Source organism: Pelodiscus sinensis, chromosome 15 (assembly GCF_049634645.1).
Source record: "Pelodiscus sinensis isolate JC-2024 chromosome 15, ASM4963464v1, whole genome shotgun sequence".
Lineage (NCBI taxonomy): Eukaryota > Metazoa > Chordata > Testudines > Trionychidae > Pelodiscus > Pelodiscus sinensis.
This window is the reverse complement of record NC_134725.1, coordinates 4,420,099-4,440,502: the sequence shown is the minus strand read 5'-3', so window position 1 is coordinate 4,440,502 and position 20,404 is coordinate 4,420,099. Positions and strand designations below refer to the sequence as shown.

Genomic DNA, 20,404 nt, shown 5'->3' with positions numbered 1-20,404 from the left:
TGTGGGGCTAGCTAGAGGGCGTGTGTGGGGCTAGCTAGAGGCGGTGTGTGGGGCTAGCTAGAGGGTGTGTGTGGGGCTAGCTAGAGGGCGTGTGTGGGGCTAGCTAGAGGCGGTGCGTGGGGCTAGCTAGAGGGCGTGTGTGGGGCTAGCTAGAGGGCGTGTGTGGGGCTAGCTCGCTCGCTCGCGGGGCTGTCGTGTGCAATCACATCTCTGTCCCAGTACAGGAGATTTTTCCCGCGTGGCACCTGTATCCCAAATCGCCCTTGGAACGCGCCTGCGACTTACACCCGGCGGAAATCGGTTGCCGACTTCGCCGCTTGTTCGTTCGGTCCGTACGAGAATCGGGGAAGCGCCGTGCTTGGCCGGCTCCCCGGCTCCCAAAGGGGAAACTGAGGCAGGGAAGCGACTTGCCCCAGGCCAGCCGGTGGCAGAGCTCGTATCCCCGTGCCGGGCTGTGCCGGGCCAGATCCTGCAGCCTGGGCCACGCACATCGAGCAGAACCCCCCCTTCCTCTACGCCAGGGGGCTTAACCCACGGCTGGAGCCACCCCTGCTATGGGTCCATCTTGCAGCCAACATAAAAGGGGGGGGGGGGGATTTTTTACTTGGGGCAGCAGATAACTCTTTGCTCAGCCCAGGCGGATCGGCTCCCCGGCTGCTCACGAAAAGGGATCGGGATGGACAATCCCACACGAGGAGAGAGAAAAAAGATTTGGAGTTTGTCGTTTCGAAAAGAGGAGGCTAAGGGGGGGATAGGATGGAGGGCGATAAGATCACGAGCGGTGCGGAAAACGGGCATGGCGCGACGTCATCGACTCAGTCCCGCACATTGTAAGACCAAAGGGTGAGAGGCAGCGGGCTTCAACGCAACCAACGGAAGTGTCGCGTTACCCGGTTCACTTGTGGAACTCCTCGCCGGAGGAGGCGGTGACGGCTAGGACTTGAACCGGCTTCCGAAAGGAGCTAGAGAGATTCGGGGAGGTGAGGCGCATGCACGGCTGTTCGGGGGATGGGGAGGGATGGCGTCTCTCACCTCTGGTTGTCAGAAGCCGGGAATTGGTGGCAGCGGTGGGATCACTGGGTGATTCCATTCTGTTCACTCCCTCTGGGCATCTCTCAGCAGACAGGACACGGGGCTAGAAGGACCATTGGTCTGGCCAAGGTTTATACCAAGCGTCCTTGTTTTCAGGACCAGCATGCTCCTGGGGTTCTCGGACAAAAGGGCCCGACCGAGTGGGGTGTGGACCCCTCGATAACGTCCTCGGGTGCTCAGAACAGGATCGGGGGGTTCTAGGAACCAGGCGTTCGTAGACGCACAGGACCCCAGGGCGGGAAGCGACCTCAGGTGATCGAGTCCAACCCCCATAGCACACGTGCTCATTGCTGTGTATCGGAGCTCCGCCCCCTTGGGCGGGGCCTAGCAGGGCGCGAGGTTTTCCGGGGCAGGCGGCTCCTTGCCTTGAGTAACACTCCGCACGCAGTCGTGGGAGGGCTCCCTTGTGGGTCACAAGGCTGCCTCCCCGGCCCCCCTGCCGACCTCGGGCGTGGTCCACCCCTCGCTTGCTCCTCCCCCTCTCGTTGTCCCCTCCCGACTCCGCCTCGCTCCCCCACGGAATCCAGCCCCCAACTTGGTGCCGCAGGCAGCCGAGCACCCTGGCACCGCTCCTCCACAGGCCCCCCACGGCCCAATGCCCCCTAAGGCTTAACCCCTTCCTGCCCAGGCTGCTGGAGGCCGGTAGCTGCTGGTTTCTGCTGGTGGCAGCGGTGGCATCTTCAGATCGGCTTAACCCCTTCCTGCCCGGGTTGCTGGAGGCTGGTGGCTGCTGGTTTCTGGTTGGTGGCCAGCAGCGGCGGCTTCAGATTGGCTTAACCCCTTCCTGCCAGGGTTGCTGGAGGCCGGTAGCTGCTGGTTTCTGCTGGTGGCAGCGGTGGCATCTTCAGATTGGCTTAACCCCTTCCTGCCCGGGATGCTGGAGGCTGGTGGCTGCTGGTTTCTGGTTGGTGGCCAGCAGTGGCCACTTCAGATCGGCTTAACCCCTTCCTGCCCGGGATGCTGGAGGCCGCTAGCTGCTGGTTTCTGCTGGTGGCAGCGGTGGCATCTTCAGATCGGCTTAACCCCTTCCTGCCCGGGATGCTGGAGGCCGGTAGCTGCTGGTGGCAGGGGTGGCATCTTCAGATCGGCTTAACCCCTTCCTGCCCGGGCTGCTGGAGACCGGGTAGCTGCTGCTTCAGATCGGCTTAACCCCTTCCGTCCCAGGCTGCTGGAGGCCAGCTGGCTGCTGGTTTCTGCCGGTGGCCAGCAGCGGCCTCTTCAGGACTCGGTGGGTGGGAAGGGACAGAGGCTGCTTTCAAGCGCAGGGAGCGAGGAGAGAAACTCTGAACTCAGCATCCCTCCCTAACGAGGACCAGGGAACTGGCGGGCCTCCTCTCGTGGCCCGGGTGCTCTGGGGAACCGTTCTGCCCCTCGCTACAGGACGGAGCTTCCACCTCCATAGGGAACCCGTCCCCGGTGCTTTTTCTTCATGCAGCAGGCAACGTGTGGAACTCCTCGCCACAGGATGCCGCGAAGGCCGGTGATGGCTCTGGTGATGGCAACGGGTTGACAGTCCTTCAGCCTGTGAATATTCTTACTGTGAACAGATTGTCTGGGATCGCGTCGGGCTCCTCGACGGGAATCAGGGAAGCCTCTGGGCCCGCTGCCAGTTGATTGGCTGGCATTGACCGGCCCCCTGAGGATAGTCGGCCAGTTGCACCAGCCTTGGCACGTCAACTCCAGGCCCTTCACTGGCTTTCGCACCGTCCTATGGCGAGGAGTTCCACAAGTTGCCTGCTGCATGAAGAAAAAGCACTGGGATGGGTTCCTTATGGAGGTGGAATCTCCGTCCTTTTAAAGGCCTAGCTTGACCAAGGCTGATTGAGTTGGGATTGATTTCGGTTTGGGCAGGGGGCTGGATTCGATGACTCCCGAGTTTTCGTCCCGCCCTAGGATTCTCGGCTTTACCAGGGCTCGGGACGTGCGCTCCCCAGGAAGTGCCCAGCTTGGGAGTTTTGTTTCCTGGGGTGCTGCCGAAGTCGAGTCTGGACTGGCTGTTGAATTAGAGACACGAGCCAGCCCTGACGTGGCTCCGCGAGCGACCGTCACAGGCTGCCGAGGCTTTCCAAACTAGCGGGGTAGTGTAGACGTACCCTAAGGGGTTAACTACACCTAGCCAGGTGGAGTGACCAGTAGGAATGTAGCGGGGATTTTCAAACTGGGACAAAGGAATTTGGGGTTTTTTTTTCCTCCTTCTTGTCTCTCTGGGGCTGTGTCCAGACTCAGGGGTTTTTTCGAAAAAAGTAGCCTTTTTTCGAAAAAAACCTCACCTGCGTCCAGACTCAAGCCGCGTTCTTTCGAAATTAAATCGAAAGAACGCGGCTTTTCTTTCGACAGCGGTAAACCTCGTTGCCCGAGGAAGAACGCCTTCGTTCGAAAGTTCCTCTTTCGAAAGAAGGCGTTCTTCAAAGCAAAGAGGGCTTCTTCGAAAGAGAGCATCCAGACTCACTGGCTGCTTTCTTTCGAAAAAGCAAGCCGCTTTTTCGAAAGTTCAACGTGCAGTCTAGACGCTCTCTTTCGAAAGAGGCTTGCAGTCTAGACATAGCCCGAGGGCTCTCTTTCGAAAGAGAGCGTCTAGACTGCACGTTGAACTTTCGAAAAAGCGGCTTGCTTTTTCGAAAGAAAGCATCCAGTGAGTCTGGCTGCTCTCTTTCGAAGAAGCCCTATTTACATTGAAGAACGCCTTCTTTCGAAAGAGGGACTTTCGAAAGAAGGCGTTCTTCCTCGTGAAACGAGGTTTACCGCCATCGAAAGAAAAGCCGTGTTCTTTCGAAATAATTTCGAAAGAACGCGACTTGAGTCTGGACGCAGGGAAAGTTTTTTCGGGAAAAGGCTACTTTTCCCGAAAAAACCCCTGAGTCTGGACACGGCCTCACTGGATGCTTTCTTTCGAAAAAGCAAGCCGCTTTTTCGAAAGTTCAACGTGCAGTCTAGACGCTCTCTTTCGAAAGAGGCTTGCCGTCTAGACATAGCCTGGGTGTGTTCTCTGCAGCTACAGAGAGGGACAAGCATCTCTCTCTCTCTCCAAGGCTATGTCTAGACTGCAAGCCTCTTTCGAAAGAGAGCGTCTAGACTGCACGTTGAACTTTCGAAAAAGCGACTTGCTTTTTCGAAAGAAAGCACCCAGTGAGTCTGGCTGCTCTCTTTCGAAGAAGCCCTATTTACATTGAAGAACGCCTTCTTTCGAAAGAGGAACTTTCGAATGAAGGCGTTCTTCCTCGTGAAACGAGGTTTACCGCCATCGAAAGAAAAGCCGCGTTCTTTCGAAATAATTTCGAAAGAACGCGGCTTGAGTCTGGACGCAGGAGCTGGGAGCTGAGATCTGGCCCTGCATAAAAGATGTTTTGGCTTTTCTTTGTGACTAACTTCTAGGCCCACGGAGTTTCTCCATGGCTGTGTCTACACTGGCAAGTGATTCCGGATCATCAGCCGCTTTTCCGGAAAAACTCGCCAGCTGTCTACACTGGCCGCTTGAATTTCCGTAAACGCACTGACGCTCTCATGTCAACTCATCGGTGCTTTTCCGGAAAAACTATGCTGCTCCCGTTCGGGCAAAACGGTTCCGGAAAAGGGCCAGTGTAGACAGCACAGTCGTGTTTTCCGTACAAAAGCCCCGCTGGCGAAAATGGCGATCGGGGCTTTTTTTCCGGAAAAGCGCGTTTATATTGGCCACGGATGCTTTTCCGGGAAAAGTGCTTTTCCGGAAAAGCAGCCTGCCAATGTAGACGCGCGTTTTCCGGAAATACGTATAACGGAAAACGGTTCCGTTTTAAGCATTTCCGGAAAAGGGTGCCAGTGTAGACGGAGCCCTAAACTCCTCCAGCCTCGTTTGCATTAAAGATGGAACAGAGGGACATCTCATTAGCATACTGCAGGGGTGCCCAATGTTTGGGGGCTGCCGGGCGCCTGGAGGCGGGGCCACTCATGCGCTGCACGTACAGGGGTGGAGCCACTCACAGGCCACGTGAGTGGGGGCGGGGCCAACCCAAATTTGTCTGCGGGCACACATTCCTACCCCCTGGCTAATAGCCTTTTATGGACCTAACCTCCATGAAATGATCTAGCTTCTCTTTAATCTCTATTATACTCCTAGTCTTCACAGCCTCCTCCGGCGAGGAGTTCCACAGGTTGACTCTGCGCTGTGTGAAGACAAACAAAAGCTAGGGACACCATTTCTATCCCCTGGCTAATAGCCTTTTATGGACCTAACCTCCATGAAATGATCTAGCTTCTCTTTAATCTCTATTATACTCCTAGTCTTCACAGCCTCCTCCGGCGAGGAGTTCCACAGGTTGACTCTGCGCTGTGTGAAGACAAACAAAAGCTAGGGACACCATTTCTATCCCCTGGCTAATAGCCTTTTATGGACCTAACCTCCATGAAATTATCGAGCTTCTCTTTAATCTCTATTATACTCCTAACCTTCACAGCCTCCTCCGGCGAGGAGTTCCACAGGTTGACGACGCGCTGTGTGAAGAAAGCACTGGGGACCACTGGCATACAGAATGGAGAACAGCTCTTCCGAAGCAGGAACCGCAGTGAATTATGGGACACCGAAAGCAGAGACGCACAGCCTGATGGGAAATTCCTGCGCCAGATGCTAATGAACCCAGGTCAGCTCACACCCAAATGCGGCGTTCTCAGACCCATTCTAGGAACGATCCTATTGACAGCCAAAATACGGAAACGGCCTAGTTGCATTGTGAGCTCATTCAAGGAACATCCCCCATAACCAGGGGTGATCTGTCTCTATTGTCTTGCCTCTTTCTCTTCGAGCTATTGTCCTGTCTCTGTAAAAACTCCTCTCCTGACGCTGCCCTATGTCAACTGTCCTATGGTTACCTAACATTTCTAATCAGTTTCAATTTCGATTTAATATTATAATTGTTCGATTTAATATTGTAACTTTTGGATATCTATTCACTACTCCGAAATAAATCACTTTGGCTGTGTCTAGACTGGCAAGTTTTTCCGGAAAAACTTTTGTCGACAAAACCCTGTCGTCTAGACACGCCCTATCTGTCGACAAAGCCTCTGTCGACAAAACCCTGTCGTCTAGACACGCCCTATCTGTCGACAAAGCGTCTATCGACAAAACCCTGTAGTCTAGACACGCCCTATCTGTCGACAAAGCGTCTATCGACAAAACCCTGTCGTCTAGACACGCCCTATCTGTCGACAAAGCCTCTGTCGACAAAACCCTGTAGTGTAGACACGCCCTATCTGTCGACAAAGCCTCTGTCTACAAAACTCTGTAGTCTAGACACACCCTATCTGTCGACGACGCTTCTGTCGACAAAACCCTGTAGTCTAGACACACCCTATCTGTCGACGACGCTTCTGTCGACAAAACCCTGTAGTCTAGACACGCCCTATCTGTCGACAAAGCCTCTGTCGACAAAACCCCGTAGTCTAGACACACCCTATCTGTCGACAAAGCCTCTGTCAACAAAACCCAGTCATCTAGACACGCCCTATCTGTCGACAAAGCCTCTGTCAACAAAACCCTGTCGTCTAGACATGCCCTATCTGTCGACAAAGCCTCTGTCGACAAAACCCTGTCGTCTAGACACGCCCTCTCTGTCGACAAAGCCTCTGTCGACAAAACCCTGTCGTCTAGACACGCCCTATCTGTCGACAAATCCTGTCGACAAAACCCTGTCGTCTAGACACGCCCTATCTGTCGACAAATCCTGTCAACAAAACCCTGTCGTCTAGACACGCCCTATCTGTTGACAAAGCCTCTGTCGACAAAACCCTGTCGTCTAGACACGCCCTATCTGTCGACAAAGCCTTTCGACAAAACCCTGTCGTCTAGACACGCCCTATCTGTCGACAAAGCCTCTGTCGACAAAACCCTGTCGTCTAGACACGCCCTATCTGTCGACAAAGCCTTTCGACAAAACCCTGTCGTCTAGACACGCCCTATCTGTCGACAAAGCCTCTGTCAACAAAACCCTGTATTCTAGACACGCCCTATCTGTCGACAAAGCCTTTCGACAAAACCCTGTAGTCTAGACACGCCCTATCTGTCGACAAAGCCTCTGTCGACAAAACCCTGTAATCTAGACACGCCCTATCTGTCGACAAAACCCTGTCGTCTAGACACACCCTATCTGTCGACAAAGCCTCTGTCGACAAAACCCTGTCGTCTAGACACGCCCTATCTGTCGACAAAGCCTCTGTCGACAAAACCCTGTCGTCTAGACACACCCTATCTGTCGACAAAGCCTCTGTCGACAAAACCCTGTAGTCTAGACACGCCCTATCTGTCGACAAAGCCTTTCGACAAAACCCTATAGTCTAGACACGCCCTATCTGTCGACAAAGCCTCTGTCGACAAAACCCTGTAGTCTAGACACGCCCTATCTGTCGACAAAGCCTCTGTCGACAAAACCCTGTAGTCTAGACACGCCCTATCTGTCGACAAAGCCTCTGTCGTCTAGACATGCCCTATCTGCCGACAAAGCCTCTGTCGACAACCCTGTAGTCTAGACACGCCCTATCTGTCGACAAAGCCTCTGTCGACAAAACCCTGTAGTCTAGACACACCCTATCTGTCGACAAAGCCTCTGTCAACAAAACCCTGTAGTCTAGACCTACGCACGGTGTCGGTTTTTGTAGCACCAGAGTGCAATAGACCCATTATCGAGATGGCAAAGTTAGCTGCCTGGCGGAGTAAGTGAAGTCCTTCAAAAACAAGACGATGCCACCAAGATCTCGTTGACATGTCTCCATCGCTTGACCCCAACGCTGTTTATTTGCTTGGAGCCGCAACCATGCGTTCTGGTTATCAAACCCAACTGTGTGAACACGGCAGAGCTCTGGAAACCTTTCCTGAGTATTAGCAGACCGATTTCTTTCCCCGCGGGCTGGATTTCGGTTATTTGGACAGGCCCGAGGAGAAAAAGTCCCCTGGTGTCGCCAGACACATCCATCTTGCTTGCCCCTCTAAGATGCATCAGAGCACACGGGACATAGAGAGCAGTAAAATCAGCATAGTCTTTGAAGCTTTGACAAAAGACCCGGATGGGTTGGCTCATTGTGACCCTCGATAACTGTAAGCCTAGAGAAGAGGATGATCAAGCCAGTCGTTGACCAAGAGGCTGTAGAAACTACCCTTGGCTAGCACCTATGTCGATACGATCACACAACCGTCCCGGTAGAAGAATCTCCCGTCCAGTAAAAAATATCCCGTACTCCCAATTTAGTTCTCTCTCTTGCAAGTGTAAATTAAGTTGAAACTGGCGTCACAAAGATGGACCAACACAATTTGGCATCTTAACTAAGAAAGAGGATACAGGCCCCTATGGGTATAAAGATGGGTCCAGCAGCACACGTACTATGAGCGTCAATCTACCATCGATCTGCTGGTCGGGTTAGGTGATTGACCTCCACGGGGACGCCCACCTCGTATTCGTCTTTCCTAGGAATTGAGGGACCGGCTCTGGCTTGACCCGCTAGAGTCGAGAGGAACACAAGGGGGTAAAAATTGTACCTGGATGTGTCCTTTGTCTTAAGTGTCCTCATAGACTTCAAGCTCTTGAAAGATTACGCTGTTACTTAGTACCGTTATTTCTATTTTCTATCTTTATTTTCTTTGTAACCATTTTTCAGATCTATATTTGCTAGCAGTTAAGAAATAGAGCCATAGCCATTGTAACCATACGATTTATAAGCTTTTTTTTTTAATAAACCTGTAAGGCTACGTCTACACTGGCAAAGACACGGACGTAAAACTTTTGGGGCACCCTTCGGCCTTCTCCAGACCACCCGCTGGAAAGGAACCTTACGTTCTAGCAGTTGACGACTCCAAAAAAGCACTCCAAGAAGATCTCACCAAACTGTGTGATTGGGCAACAAATTGGCAAATGAAATTTAATGTGGGTAAGTGTAAAGTAATGCACATCGGGAAAAATAACCCCAACTATACGTACAGTAGGATGGGGGCTAATTTGGCTACGACAAATCAGGAAAGAGATCTTGGAGTTATCGCGGACAGTTCTCGGAAAACTTCCACGCAGTGTGCAGCGGCGGTCAAAAAGGCAAATAGGATGCTAGGAATGATTAAGAAAGGGATAGAAAATAAGACCCAGAATATCTTACTGCCCCTGTATAAAGCTATGGTACGCCCACATCTGGAATACTGTGTACAGATGTGGTCTCCTCACCTCCAAAAAGATATTTTGGCCTTGGAAAGGGGTCAGAAAAGGGCAACTAAAATGATTCGGGGGTTGGAACGGGTCCCCTATGAGGAGAGGTTAAAGCGACTGGGACTTTTCAGTTTGGAAAAGAGGAGACTGAGGGGGGATAGGATAGAGGTCTATAAAATCATGAGTGGTGTGGAGAGGGCGGATAAAGAAAAGTTATTTATTAGTTCCCATAATAGAAGACACCAAATGAAATTAATGGGGAGCAGGTTTAAAACGAATAAAAGAAAGTTCTTCGTCACACCGCGTGTAGTCAACCTGTGGAACTCCTCGCCGGAGGAGGCTGTAATGTCTAGGATTATAATAGAGTTTAAAGAGAAGCTAGATAATTTCATGGAGGTTAGGTCCATAAAAGGCTATTAGCCAGGGGATAGAAATGGTGTCCTTGGCCTTTGTTTGTCAGAGGCCGGAGAGGGATGGCGGGAGACAAATTGCTTGATCGTTGTCTTCGGTCCACCCTCTCTGGGACACCTGGTGTTGGCCACTGTCGGCAGACAGGATACTGGGCTAGAAGGACCTTTGGTCTTATGTTCTTAAGACTCGGGTGTATAACACACACCACGCACTGCCTTAACCACCGGTTGACACCTCCCGAGATTCCACACGCCCACCTCGTATTCGTCTTTCCGAGAAACTGAGGGTCTGGTCCTGGCACTCTGGAAACGAGAGATGCAGAAGGGGGTAAAAATTGTACCTGGATGTGTCCTTTTCTTTCGTCACTGTGCACGTATAGCATTAGAGATCTATAAGGCTAAGTTGTCATTTTGGTACCATTATTTTGATGTGTTTTGTTTTCTCTCCTTCCTTTGTAACCACTTCAGACCTGTATTGGCTAGCAGTTAAAAAGTCGAGCAATAGCCATTGTAACCGTATGATTATAAGTTTCTTTAAATAAACCTGTAAGGCTGTGTCTAGACTGGCAAGTTTTTCCGGAACATCAGCCGCTTTTCCGGAAAAACTTGCCAGCTGTCTACACTGGCCGCTTGATTTTCCGGAAAAGCACTGACGATCTCCTGTAAAATCATCAGTGCTTTTCCGGAAAAACTACGCTGCTCCCGTTCGGGCAAAAGTCTTTTTCCGAAAGACTTTGGCGCAAAAGGGCCAGTGTAGACAGCACCTGTCGTGTTTTCCGCAAAAAAGCTCCGATGGCGAAAATGACGATCGGGGCTTTTTTGCGGAAAAGCGCGTCTAGATTGGCCCCGGACGCTTTTCCGCGAAAAAGTGCTTTTGCGGAAAAGTGTCCTGCCAATCTAGATGCTCTTTTCCGAAAATGCTTTTCACGGAAAACTTTTCCGTTCAAAGCATTTCCGGAAAATCATGCCAGTGTAGACGTTGTGTTTAAGCTTTAACCTGACGCCTTCTGTTGCTGTAACAGAACCAGACACAATGAAAAGAATCATAGCCGGTCGGGGTAAACGCAGTAAGAGCTAAGTGTCGAGTCGTGTCGCCTCCACGGGACGGACTCTTGGGGCGCCCGTCAGCCTCCCTGGCTTCCCGTTGCGAAGGGACCCTATCCTAGCAGCTAAAGACTCGGGTGTTTAATAGGGCTCACAGACCACTCATTACCCCGGCCACCGGCGTACACCTGGAACACCCGTGAACATTCAGGGTTGCTTAGACCTCATCCCTACGCCCAAGTTGGGACACTTGAGTTGAAAGGGCAGGCTGTCTGGGTTAATATTTCCAGCTCTTCTGAGCATCTTGAAATACGTGTGAGATGTCAGGGGACGGGGAGGATCGATGGGAAGGGAAGCTAGAGAAACACCTGGCAATAGGTCACCCCTTTCTATCTTACAAGCTTCTCAGTGGACTAGCATTATCTTAGAACTGGAAGGGACCTCAAGAGGTCATCAAGTCCCAACCCCTACCCTCATGGTAGCACCAAGCCCCATCTAGACCATCCCTGGTTGATGTCTATAGAATCATAGACTTGGAAGGGACCTCAAGAGGCCATCCAGACCTGACCCCTACCCTCATGGCAGGACCAACCACCATCTAGACCATCCCTGGAAGATGTCTATAGAATCATAGAACATTAGAATTGGAAGGGACCTCAAGAAGTCATTAATTCCCATCCCCTGCCCTCCCAGCAGGACCAAGCACCATCTAGACCATCCCTGGTAGATGTCTACAGAATCATAGAACTGGAAGGGATCTTGAGAGGTCATCAAGTCCCGTCCCCTGCCCTCCCGGCAGGACCCAGCCCCATCTAGACCATCCCTGGTAGATGTCTACAGAATCAAAGAACTAGAATGGATCTTGAGAGATCATCAAGTCCCATCCCCTGCCCTCCCGGCAGGACCCAGCCTCATCTAGACCATCCCTGGTAGATGTCTACAGAATCATAGAACTAGAATGGATCTTGAGAGATCATCAAGTCCTGTCCCCTGCCCTCCCGGCAGGACCCAGCCTCATCTAGACCATCCCTGGTAGATGTCTACAGAATCATAGAACTAGAAGAGATCTTGAGAGGTCATCAAGTCCCGTCCTCTGCCCTCCCGGCAGGACCCAGCCCCATCTAGACCATCCCTGGTAGATGTCTACAGAATCATAGAACTAGAAGGGATCTTGAGAGGTCATCAAGTCCCGTCCTCTGCCCTCCCGGCAGAACCCAGCCTCATCTAGACCATCCCTGGTAGATGTCTACAGAATCATAGAACTAGAAGAGATCTTGAGAGGTCATCAAGTCCCGTCCTCTGCCCTCCCGGCAGGACCCAGCCCCATCTAGACCATCCCTGGTAGATGTCTACAGAATCATAGAACTAGAAGGGATCTTGAGAGGTCATCAAGTCCCGTCCCCTGCCCTCCCGGCAGGACCCAGCCCCATCTAGACCATCCCTGGTAGATGTCTACAGAATCATAGAACTAGAAGGGATCTTGAGAGGTCATCAAGTCCCGTCCCCTGCCCTCCCGGCAGGACCCAGCCCCATCTAGACCATCCCTGGTAGATGTCTACAGAATCATAGAACTAGAAGGGATCTTTAGAGGTCATCAAGTCCCATCCCCTGCCCTCCCGGCAGGACCAAGCCCCATCTACACCATCCCTGGTCGGTGTCTATCCAACCTGCTCTTCAATATCTCCAATGACTGAGATTCTATAACCTTCCTTGGCAATTTATTCCAGTGTTTCACCACCCAGACAGTTAAGTTGTCCCAAATGTCCAACCTCAACCTCCTTTGCTGCAATCTCAGCCCATTGCGTCTCGCAGAGGACGACAGCGTAGGAAAAAAAGAACCTCTTTATTTCATACTTTTTGTATACTTGTACACAAGTAAAATAAAATGCATATCTAGAGATACTGCAAATCTTCATGGAGGCGAACGCAGCATTCTTGAACAAATGCCGCCCCGGGACGTGGTGTGGCGGAAATGAACACAGGAAAATGGCAGTATTCGTAAACGGAGGCGTCGCCTCGGCCAATGGGAGCTTGCAATGCCGTTCAGCGTACGGGTGAGTTCCAAACGGACGGCCGACAATCCTGCGGGAGCCTTTGCGTCCGGACGATGTTGCTTGTGTGGGTTTTTTTGTTCTCTCTCTGCGTGTGTGTGTGTCTGTAAATGATATTTCTTTACCATCGGTGGTAGCAAAAGCCAGAAGGTAAGTGCCGTTCCAAAGACCAAAGGGATAACTCAGGACAAATAAATTATGTACATCTTGGTTTTTGTCTAATAAAGGCATCCAGTTAACTTTTGTGTAACAAAACTTTCTTGAGGGACTCTCACCATTGGCTTCCCTCTGGCAACGTTTCCAGAGGTCAGCAAAATCCTGGTATGAAAGTGTCACCCAACAGTCGCGTTTAGGAGAACATTAAGCTCCACGCCAAGACGGGAAACAGAAGACGTAGGCTTGGTTCTAACGTGGCACTGGTTCCTTGTTGGGTGAGGCGACACTGCGCCTTGGACTTGGTTTTTTTAGAGCACCCCTGCCTCTTTTTGGTCGGGACCGTGGCCGATTCCATGGGCGCGAGGAAATCTGGTCTCAGCTTGGTCAACGGAGGGTCTACAACGCTGGGGAAAGTCCCAAATGGGGAGTCATTAATGTGTTTGTTGCTCCCGTTTTTGGAAGGGTCCGTGTCGACGTATTTGGTTTTGGACATGTTCTCTTTATCTTTGAGAGGGTTGTTGGACGATGCCCGGCTGCTGTGCGAAGACGGACCCGCCTTGCCCTTGGCTTCATACATAAAAGATTTGTCCGTGTCCGGTTGGCAGCACTTCCGGGAGTTGAGTGGAGGGTCGGTGGTGGGAAGTTTGCCCGATCGGGTCTTTGTGCTAAAGACGCTGGTTCGTATCTGATTCAAAGAGTCAAGACACTCTTCCAAGTCGCTGCTCTGCAGCTTTTTGAGGTCCCGGCCGGCCAAGTGAGCCGGTAGATGGCACTCCAGCTCTGACGAGGAACCTTTGAATTGTTTGAACCAACTCCAGAGGGATTGGGCCTGGCAGTCGCAAATCCACGGGTTCCCGTTCAAGCGTAGGTATTGGAGGGACACCAAGGGGGCCATGGTTTCTCCCGGGAGCACGGTCAAGTTGTTGTTGAAGAGATACAAGGTCATCGCTTTCCCCAGGTCCTGAAAGGACCGGCGGTGCACCAGGCTGACTCGGTTCTGGTGCAGCAGGAGCCGATCCAAGTTGATCAGCCCACGAAAGACGTTCTCCGACAAGCTCTTAATTTTATTCCCGTGCAAAAACAGGTAGGTGAGGTTGGCGAGATCGAGGAACGTGTCGTCCGGCAGGCTCTGGAGGTTGTTCTCCTGAAGGTAGAGATACTGCAAGGAGAACAACCCTCGGAACAGCCCCGTGGAGAGTTCCAGGAGCCCGCAGCGATCGAGGTGTAAGGTGTGAAGGTGAACGAGGCCCTGGAACGTCGTGGGGTTGATGGCCTTCAAGTTGACGTTGTCGCTGAGGTCCAACTCCTCCAGCTTGTCGAGCCCACGAAACGCCCCGGGCTCGACGAGGCTGATGTTGTTGGAATGGATCCAAAGGATGGTCATGTTGCGGCAAGAGCGGAAGCTGGTGGCCTGCACCAACGGGATCTGGTTGTTGTGCAGGAAGATGCGTTGCGTCGGGGTGGGGATGGCGGTGGGGATGGCCGTCAGTCCTTGCTGCTGGCAACTGATGGTGATCTTGGGTTCGCTGTAGCAGACGCAGGCCCCCGGGCAAGACTCTACTTCCCACTGGATGTGGACGCAAAGCACCAACATCAGCAGTTTGCTTCCTGGAGGACAACACAAGGAAAAAGTAGATGAGAGTCAGTCACAGGAGAGGACGTCCCCTCTGCAACGCAATTGCAAGAGCATTGTGTCAACCACGCAGTATCCGCCAACAATATGCCATGGCAACAAAAATTATGAGAGGGGTGGTGGACCATATGCCTTATAGAATCATAGAACCCTAGAACAGGAAAGGACCTTGAGAGGTCATCAAATCCAGTCCCCTGTTCTCCCAGCAAGACCAAGCACCATCTAGACTTTCCCTGGTAGATGTCTACAGAACTGGAAGGGACCTCAAGAGGTCATCAAATCCAGTGCCCTGCTCTCCCGGCAAGACCAAGCACCACCTAGACCATCCCCGGTAGATGTCTACAGAACTGGAAGGGACCTCAAAAGGTCATCAAATCCAGTGCCCTGCTCTCCCGGCAAGACCAAGCACCATCTAGACCATCCCCGGTAGATGTCTTCAGAACTGGAAGGGATCTCAAAAGGTCATCAAATCCAGTGCCTTGCTCTCCCGGCAAGACCAAGCACCATCTAGACCATCCCTGGTAGATGTCTACAGAACTGGAAGGGACCTCAAAAGGTCATCAAATCCAGTGTCCTGCTCTCCCGGCAAGACCAAGCACCACCTAGACCATCCCTGGTAGATGTCTACAGAACTGGAAGGGACCTCAAAAGGTCATCAAATCCAGTGCCCTGCTCTCCCGGCAAGACCAAGCACCATCTAGACCATCCCTGGTAGATGTCTACAGAACTGGAAGGGACCTCAAAAGGTCATCAAATCCAGTGCCCTGCTCTCCCGGCAAGACCAAGCACCATCTAGACCATGCCTGATAGATGTCTATAGAATTGGAAGGGACCTTGAGAGGTCATCAAATCCAGTCCTCTGCTCTCCCACCAGGACCAAGCACTGTCTAGACCATCCCTGGTAGATGCCTACAAAATCACAGAACCCAAGAATTTGGAAAGTGTTTAAGGGCCACGTGCTTCCATGATATGAATGGAGGAGGTGCGGGGGTGTAGAATGGAGGTTGGGTGCCACAGGGAATTCACGGTAGGGCAGTGGGGTGCTGGAGGGGGTCTGGGAAGTGGTGCAGGGTATGGGCACAGGAGAGAATTCTGACTGGGGGAATGTGTTGCTAATGATGGTGCACATCCGCACATGTGTGCATAATAAAATTTATGCTACATGTGGATTGAAAAAATTAGAGGGAACCTTAGTGAAGGAAGGGAGCACAGCGGGTTGGATTGTGACCTACGGCAGGAGGGGGTTGTGACTGGGGGCAGGGGACTGGAGACCAGGTTCAGGGAAGGGATAGGGTTAGGGACACGGTTGGGGTAGGGATAGGGGTAAGGATATGGTTAGAGTTAAGAATATGGTTAGGGATAGTGTTAGGGTTAGGGATAGGGATAGGGTTAAGAATAGGGTTAAGAATAGGGTTAAGGATAGGGTTAGGGGTAAGGATTAGGGTTAGGGTTAGGGGTAGGGTTAGAGATAGTTATATGATTAGGGCTAGGGGTTAGGGTTAAGGTTAGGGGTAGGGGTAGCGGTAGGGGTAGGGGTAGGGGTTAGGGGTGGGGGTAGGGGTAGGGGTAGGGGTAAGGGTTAGGGGTTAGGGTTAGGGTTAGGGCTAGGGGTTAGTGTTAGGGTTAGGGGTGGGGGTAGGGGTAGGGGTTAGTGTTAGAGGTAGGGGTAGGGTTAGGGGTAGGGGTAGGGGTAGGGGTAGGGGTACAGGTTAGGGTTAGGGGTAGGGGTAGCTTATGGTTTGGGTTAGGGTAGGGGTAGGGGTAGGGGTAGCCTAGGGTTAGGGTTAGGGTTAGGGTAGGGGTAGCGGTAGGGGTAAGGATAGGATTTAGGTTAGGGGTAGGGGTCGGGGTAGCTTAGGGTTAGGGTTAGGGTTAGGGTGGGATAGGGGTAGGAGTAGGGGTAGGGTTAAGGACAGGGTTGGGTTAGGGTTAGGGTTAGGGTGATAGAGAGGGTTAGGGTTAGGGTTGGGGTAGGGATAGGGTTAAGGATATGGTTAAGGACACGTTTGGGGTAAGGTTTAGGGTCAGGGCGATAGAGAGGGTTAGGGGTAGGGGTGAGATTATGCTCGCACCCCCAGCGCACTGCCCATGGCTTTGAGCAGCGTAGGCAGGCACAGGGCTGGCAGGGCACCTGCCTGAGGCTCCCGCTGGGCCGTGGAATGGATCCAGCGGTCGGGGGAGCCGGATACGGCCCGTGGGCCATACCTGGCCTGCCCCGGCCTAGCCTGCCGCACCTCTGTTATCCTAACCCCGGATGTAGGGACGTAGAGTCTCGAAGAGCAGTGGGGCCAGCAGCCACCGCGAGCCCCTCAGTTGTGGGCGGGCAGCTCGGTGCGCCCAGAAAGGGCGGGGCCTCTGAAGGAAGGGGCGGGGTTTCGGTCAATCAGTCCATAGCGCTGCCCAGACTGTAGTATGCCCCGCCCCCAAGCCCTTAGAGCCCCTGGAAGCATTTCAAAGGGGCCTGCGACAAATTACTCCTTGGCCCCCTTCCCTCGTAGCTGGGCCTGCAACTTCCTGTCTGCACGACCTTCGTTTCCTGCACGGGCTTAGAGGCTCGAAGCAGGACCAACCCCGACTCAATTGGTCCAGCCAGGGCTTGGTCAAGCCGGGCCTTCAAAACCGCTAGGGATGGAGAGGCCACGGCGTTGTCATGGCGCCCGTTGCTAGGGAGACATTCCCACGGCAACGTCGGTCATGCCGTTGGGCAGGGCGGTCGCCCCGTTTCGGTCCCAACATCCCATTTCCCCGCTCTTCACCCTAACTTATCTCCCATTGCAAGTGACTTTTGAGGTACGCGAAGGGCGGGACGAATTTGTGTGGGGGCCGGCACCGGAAGCTCCGCCCCTGGCCCGAGGACCCTCCTTGCTCGGCCTTCCACGGGAGCGATGCCACTTCCCCTGGGCACACGGCACCGGTGGGAACCACAGGCTGAGACCTTCTCAGACACCGGAAAGGGCATTTTTAAACAGGGGTGTGCTAGCAAGTAGCAGCCGGGTCGTTAGGTAGTTCCCACTAACTCCTCCATGGAACCTATCATGATGAGGTAGAGGCAGCACATAAGACTCCTAGAATAGTAGAAGTGGAAGGGACCTCACGAAGTCATCGAGTCCAGTCCCTGGCCCTCACAGCAGGACCTAGCCCCATCTAGACCATCCCTGGTAGATGTCCATGGAATCATAGAAGTAGGAGGGACCTCAAGAGGTCATCAAGTCCAGTCCCCTGCCCTCATGGCAGGACCAAGCACTGTCTAGACCATCCCTGGTAGATGTCTACAGAATCATCGAACTGGAAGGGACCTTGAGAGGTCATCAAGTCCAGTCACCTGCCCTCATGACAGGACCAAGCACCGTCTAGACCATCCCTCGTAGATGTCTACAGACTCATAGAACCCTAGAAGTGAAAGGGACCTTGAGAGGTCATCAGGTCCAGTCCCCTGCCCTCACGGCAGGGCCAAACACCGTCTACCATCCTTGGTGGATGTCTATCCAACCTGCTCTTCGATATCTCCAGAGTCCATTGATTGTAGATGTCTATAGAATCATTGAATCATTGAGCACTAGAACTGGAAGGGACCTCGAGAGGTCATCAAGTCCAGTCCCCTGCCCTCCCGGCAGGACCAAGCCCCATCTAGACCATCCCTGGTAGATGTCTATCCAACCTAATCTTCAATATCTCCAGTGATGAAGATGCGACCACATTGGTCCTGCCATGAGGGAAGGGGCCTGGACTTGATGCCCTCTTGAGGTCCCTTCCAGTTCTAGTGTTCTAGGATTCTGTAGACATCTACCAGGGATGGTCTAGATGGGGTTTGGTCCTGCCGGGAGGGCGGGGGACTGGACTTGATGATCTCTTGGGGTCCCTTCCAGTTCTATGATTCTGTAGACATCTACAAGGGATGGTCTAGATGGGCAGGGTCCTGAACTTGATGACCTCTCAAGGTCCCTTCCCGTTCTAGTGTTCTATGATTCTGTAGACATCTACCAGGGATGGTCTAGAAGGGGCTTGGTCCTGCTGGGAGGGCGGGAGACTGGACTTCATGACCTCTTGAGGTCCCTTCCAGTTCTATGATTCAGTAGACATCTACCAGGGATGGTCTAGATGGGCAGGGGCCTGGACTCGATGACCTCTCAAGGTCCCTTCCCGTTCTAGTGTTCTATGATTCTGTAGACATCTACCAGGGATGGTCTAGATGGGGCTTGGTCCTGCCGGGAGGGCGGGAGACTGGACTTGATGACCTCTTGAGGTCCCTTCCAGTTCTATGATTCAGTAGACATCTACCAGGGATGGTCTAGATGGGCAGGGGCCTGGACTCGATGACTTCTCAAGGTCCCTTCCCGTTCTAGTGTTCTATGATTCTGTAGACATCTACCAGGGATGGTCTAGATGGGCAGGGGCCTGGACTCGATGACCTCTCAAGGTCCCTTCCCGTTCTAGTGTTCTATGATTCTGTAGACATCTACCAGGGATGGTCTAGATGGGGCTTGGTCCTGCCGGGAGGGCGGGAGACTGGACTTGATGACCTCTCGAGGTCCCTTCCTGTTCTCGTGTTCTGGGATTGTATGAGTCTAATACCCAGCTCCGGTCCACAGAGCAACGCCCAAAAGGAAACTCAGCTCCTCCTGTCCTCGCCTTGGCCTTTCGCCTTTGTTCCTCCCGAGTTTTCTTCCTACCTCCTCCAGCCAAATTGCTGCCCTTCCCTTTGGTCCCTCAGGGGAGCGCGGCGGAACGGGGAAGGAATTAAAGCAGGCCCATTAGCCGCCTGGCCATGAGTCCCAGGTGCGCTGAAATTGTCACGCACGGCAATTAGGCCTCAAGGGCTCCCGGCGGAGCGGGGGGAGGGGCTGTAATTGTCGCCCCTCACGTTTTCGTCGCAGCCAAAGCACAATGCAATTTTCCGCCGGCTGTGGAAGCAGAACTCTTCCCCTCCTGTTTGCTTCTTGTCTCTATTGATTTGAGGCTATTACGCTGCAGCTTTATGACCGCGGCGGGTCAATACTCATTTGCATTCCCTCCCGCTTGGACACAAGAGCGACTTCCTTTATAATACAAAACTCATTTGCAAAGGGAAACGCCACTTCGGGCTCTGCGCTATATTAGACAGAGGCGGTCGGGGGGGGGGGGGGGGCGCGGGTTTGCGGGGGGAGCGGGGGAGGTTGTGCATTTTAGGTTGACTATATATGGATGGGTGAATGGGTTATACTGGGGTGGCCAATCCGTTCCGGACAAAGAGCGAAAATACAGCACGAAGACCTGGGGCAAAGTTGAGCAAAAAAAAAAAAAAAAAGGCACTGTCCCTTTAAGAAACATGAGAATGGCCATACTGGGTCAGACCAAAGGTCCGGCCAACCCAGAACTCTGTCTGCCCACAGTGACACCAATGCCAGGTGTCCCAGAGGGAGTAAACCGAACAGGGAAGCAGCAAGGAATCCCACTGCTGCCACCATTCCTTCCTTACCCATCCTGGCGAATAGCCATTCATGGACTTCACCTCTACGAATGTATCTAGTTCTCTTTTCAACCCTGTTATAGTCCTTGCCTTCACAGCCTCCTCCGGCGAGGAGTTCCACAGATTGTGCGCTGTGTGAAGAAGAACGTCCTTCGATTTGTTTTAAACCTGCTGCCCTTCGTTTCATTAGAGGCTTTTTGGCCCCATCAGGCTCCCGCCCGCCGCCAGGAGGCGGGGGCCGTTTTCAGGGGGATGGGGGCGGCTTCACGAGACAGGGGTTGGCCTCTGGGCTATACACTGACTACAGCCATGTGGAAAGGTTGGGAGATAAGAATCCCAGTTTGTAACCCAAAGATGGGGAATCATTTTTGCTGGGGGGCGGGGCACTCCAAGAGTTTGGTAAGCAGTCCTGGGCCGCG

General features: G+C 52.9%; 1 protein-coding gene across 3 annotated transcripts in view; it reads right to left on the bottom strand.

Annotated features, from left to right (window-relative positions):
- Positions 1 to 12,528: 12,528 nt before the first annotated feature.
- RTN4R (reticulon 4 receptor) overlaps positions 12,529 to 20,404 on the bottom strand; it is a 59,960-nt gene continuing 52,084 nt past the window's right edge. For all 3 annotated transcript variants that reach the window (XM_075897861.1, XM_014573233.3, XM_075897860.1), the window contains exon 2: positions 12,529 to 14,514. In XM_075897861.1, the coding sequence (XP_075753976.1) occupies positions 13,100 to 14,514 (1,415 nt within the window). In that variant the 3' untranslated portion in view covers positions 12,529 to 13,099. The remainder of the gene's footprint in view (positions 14,515 to 20,404) is intronic.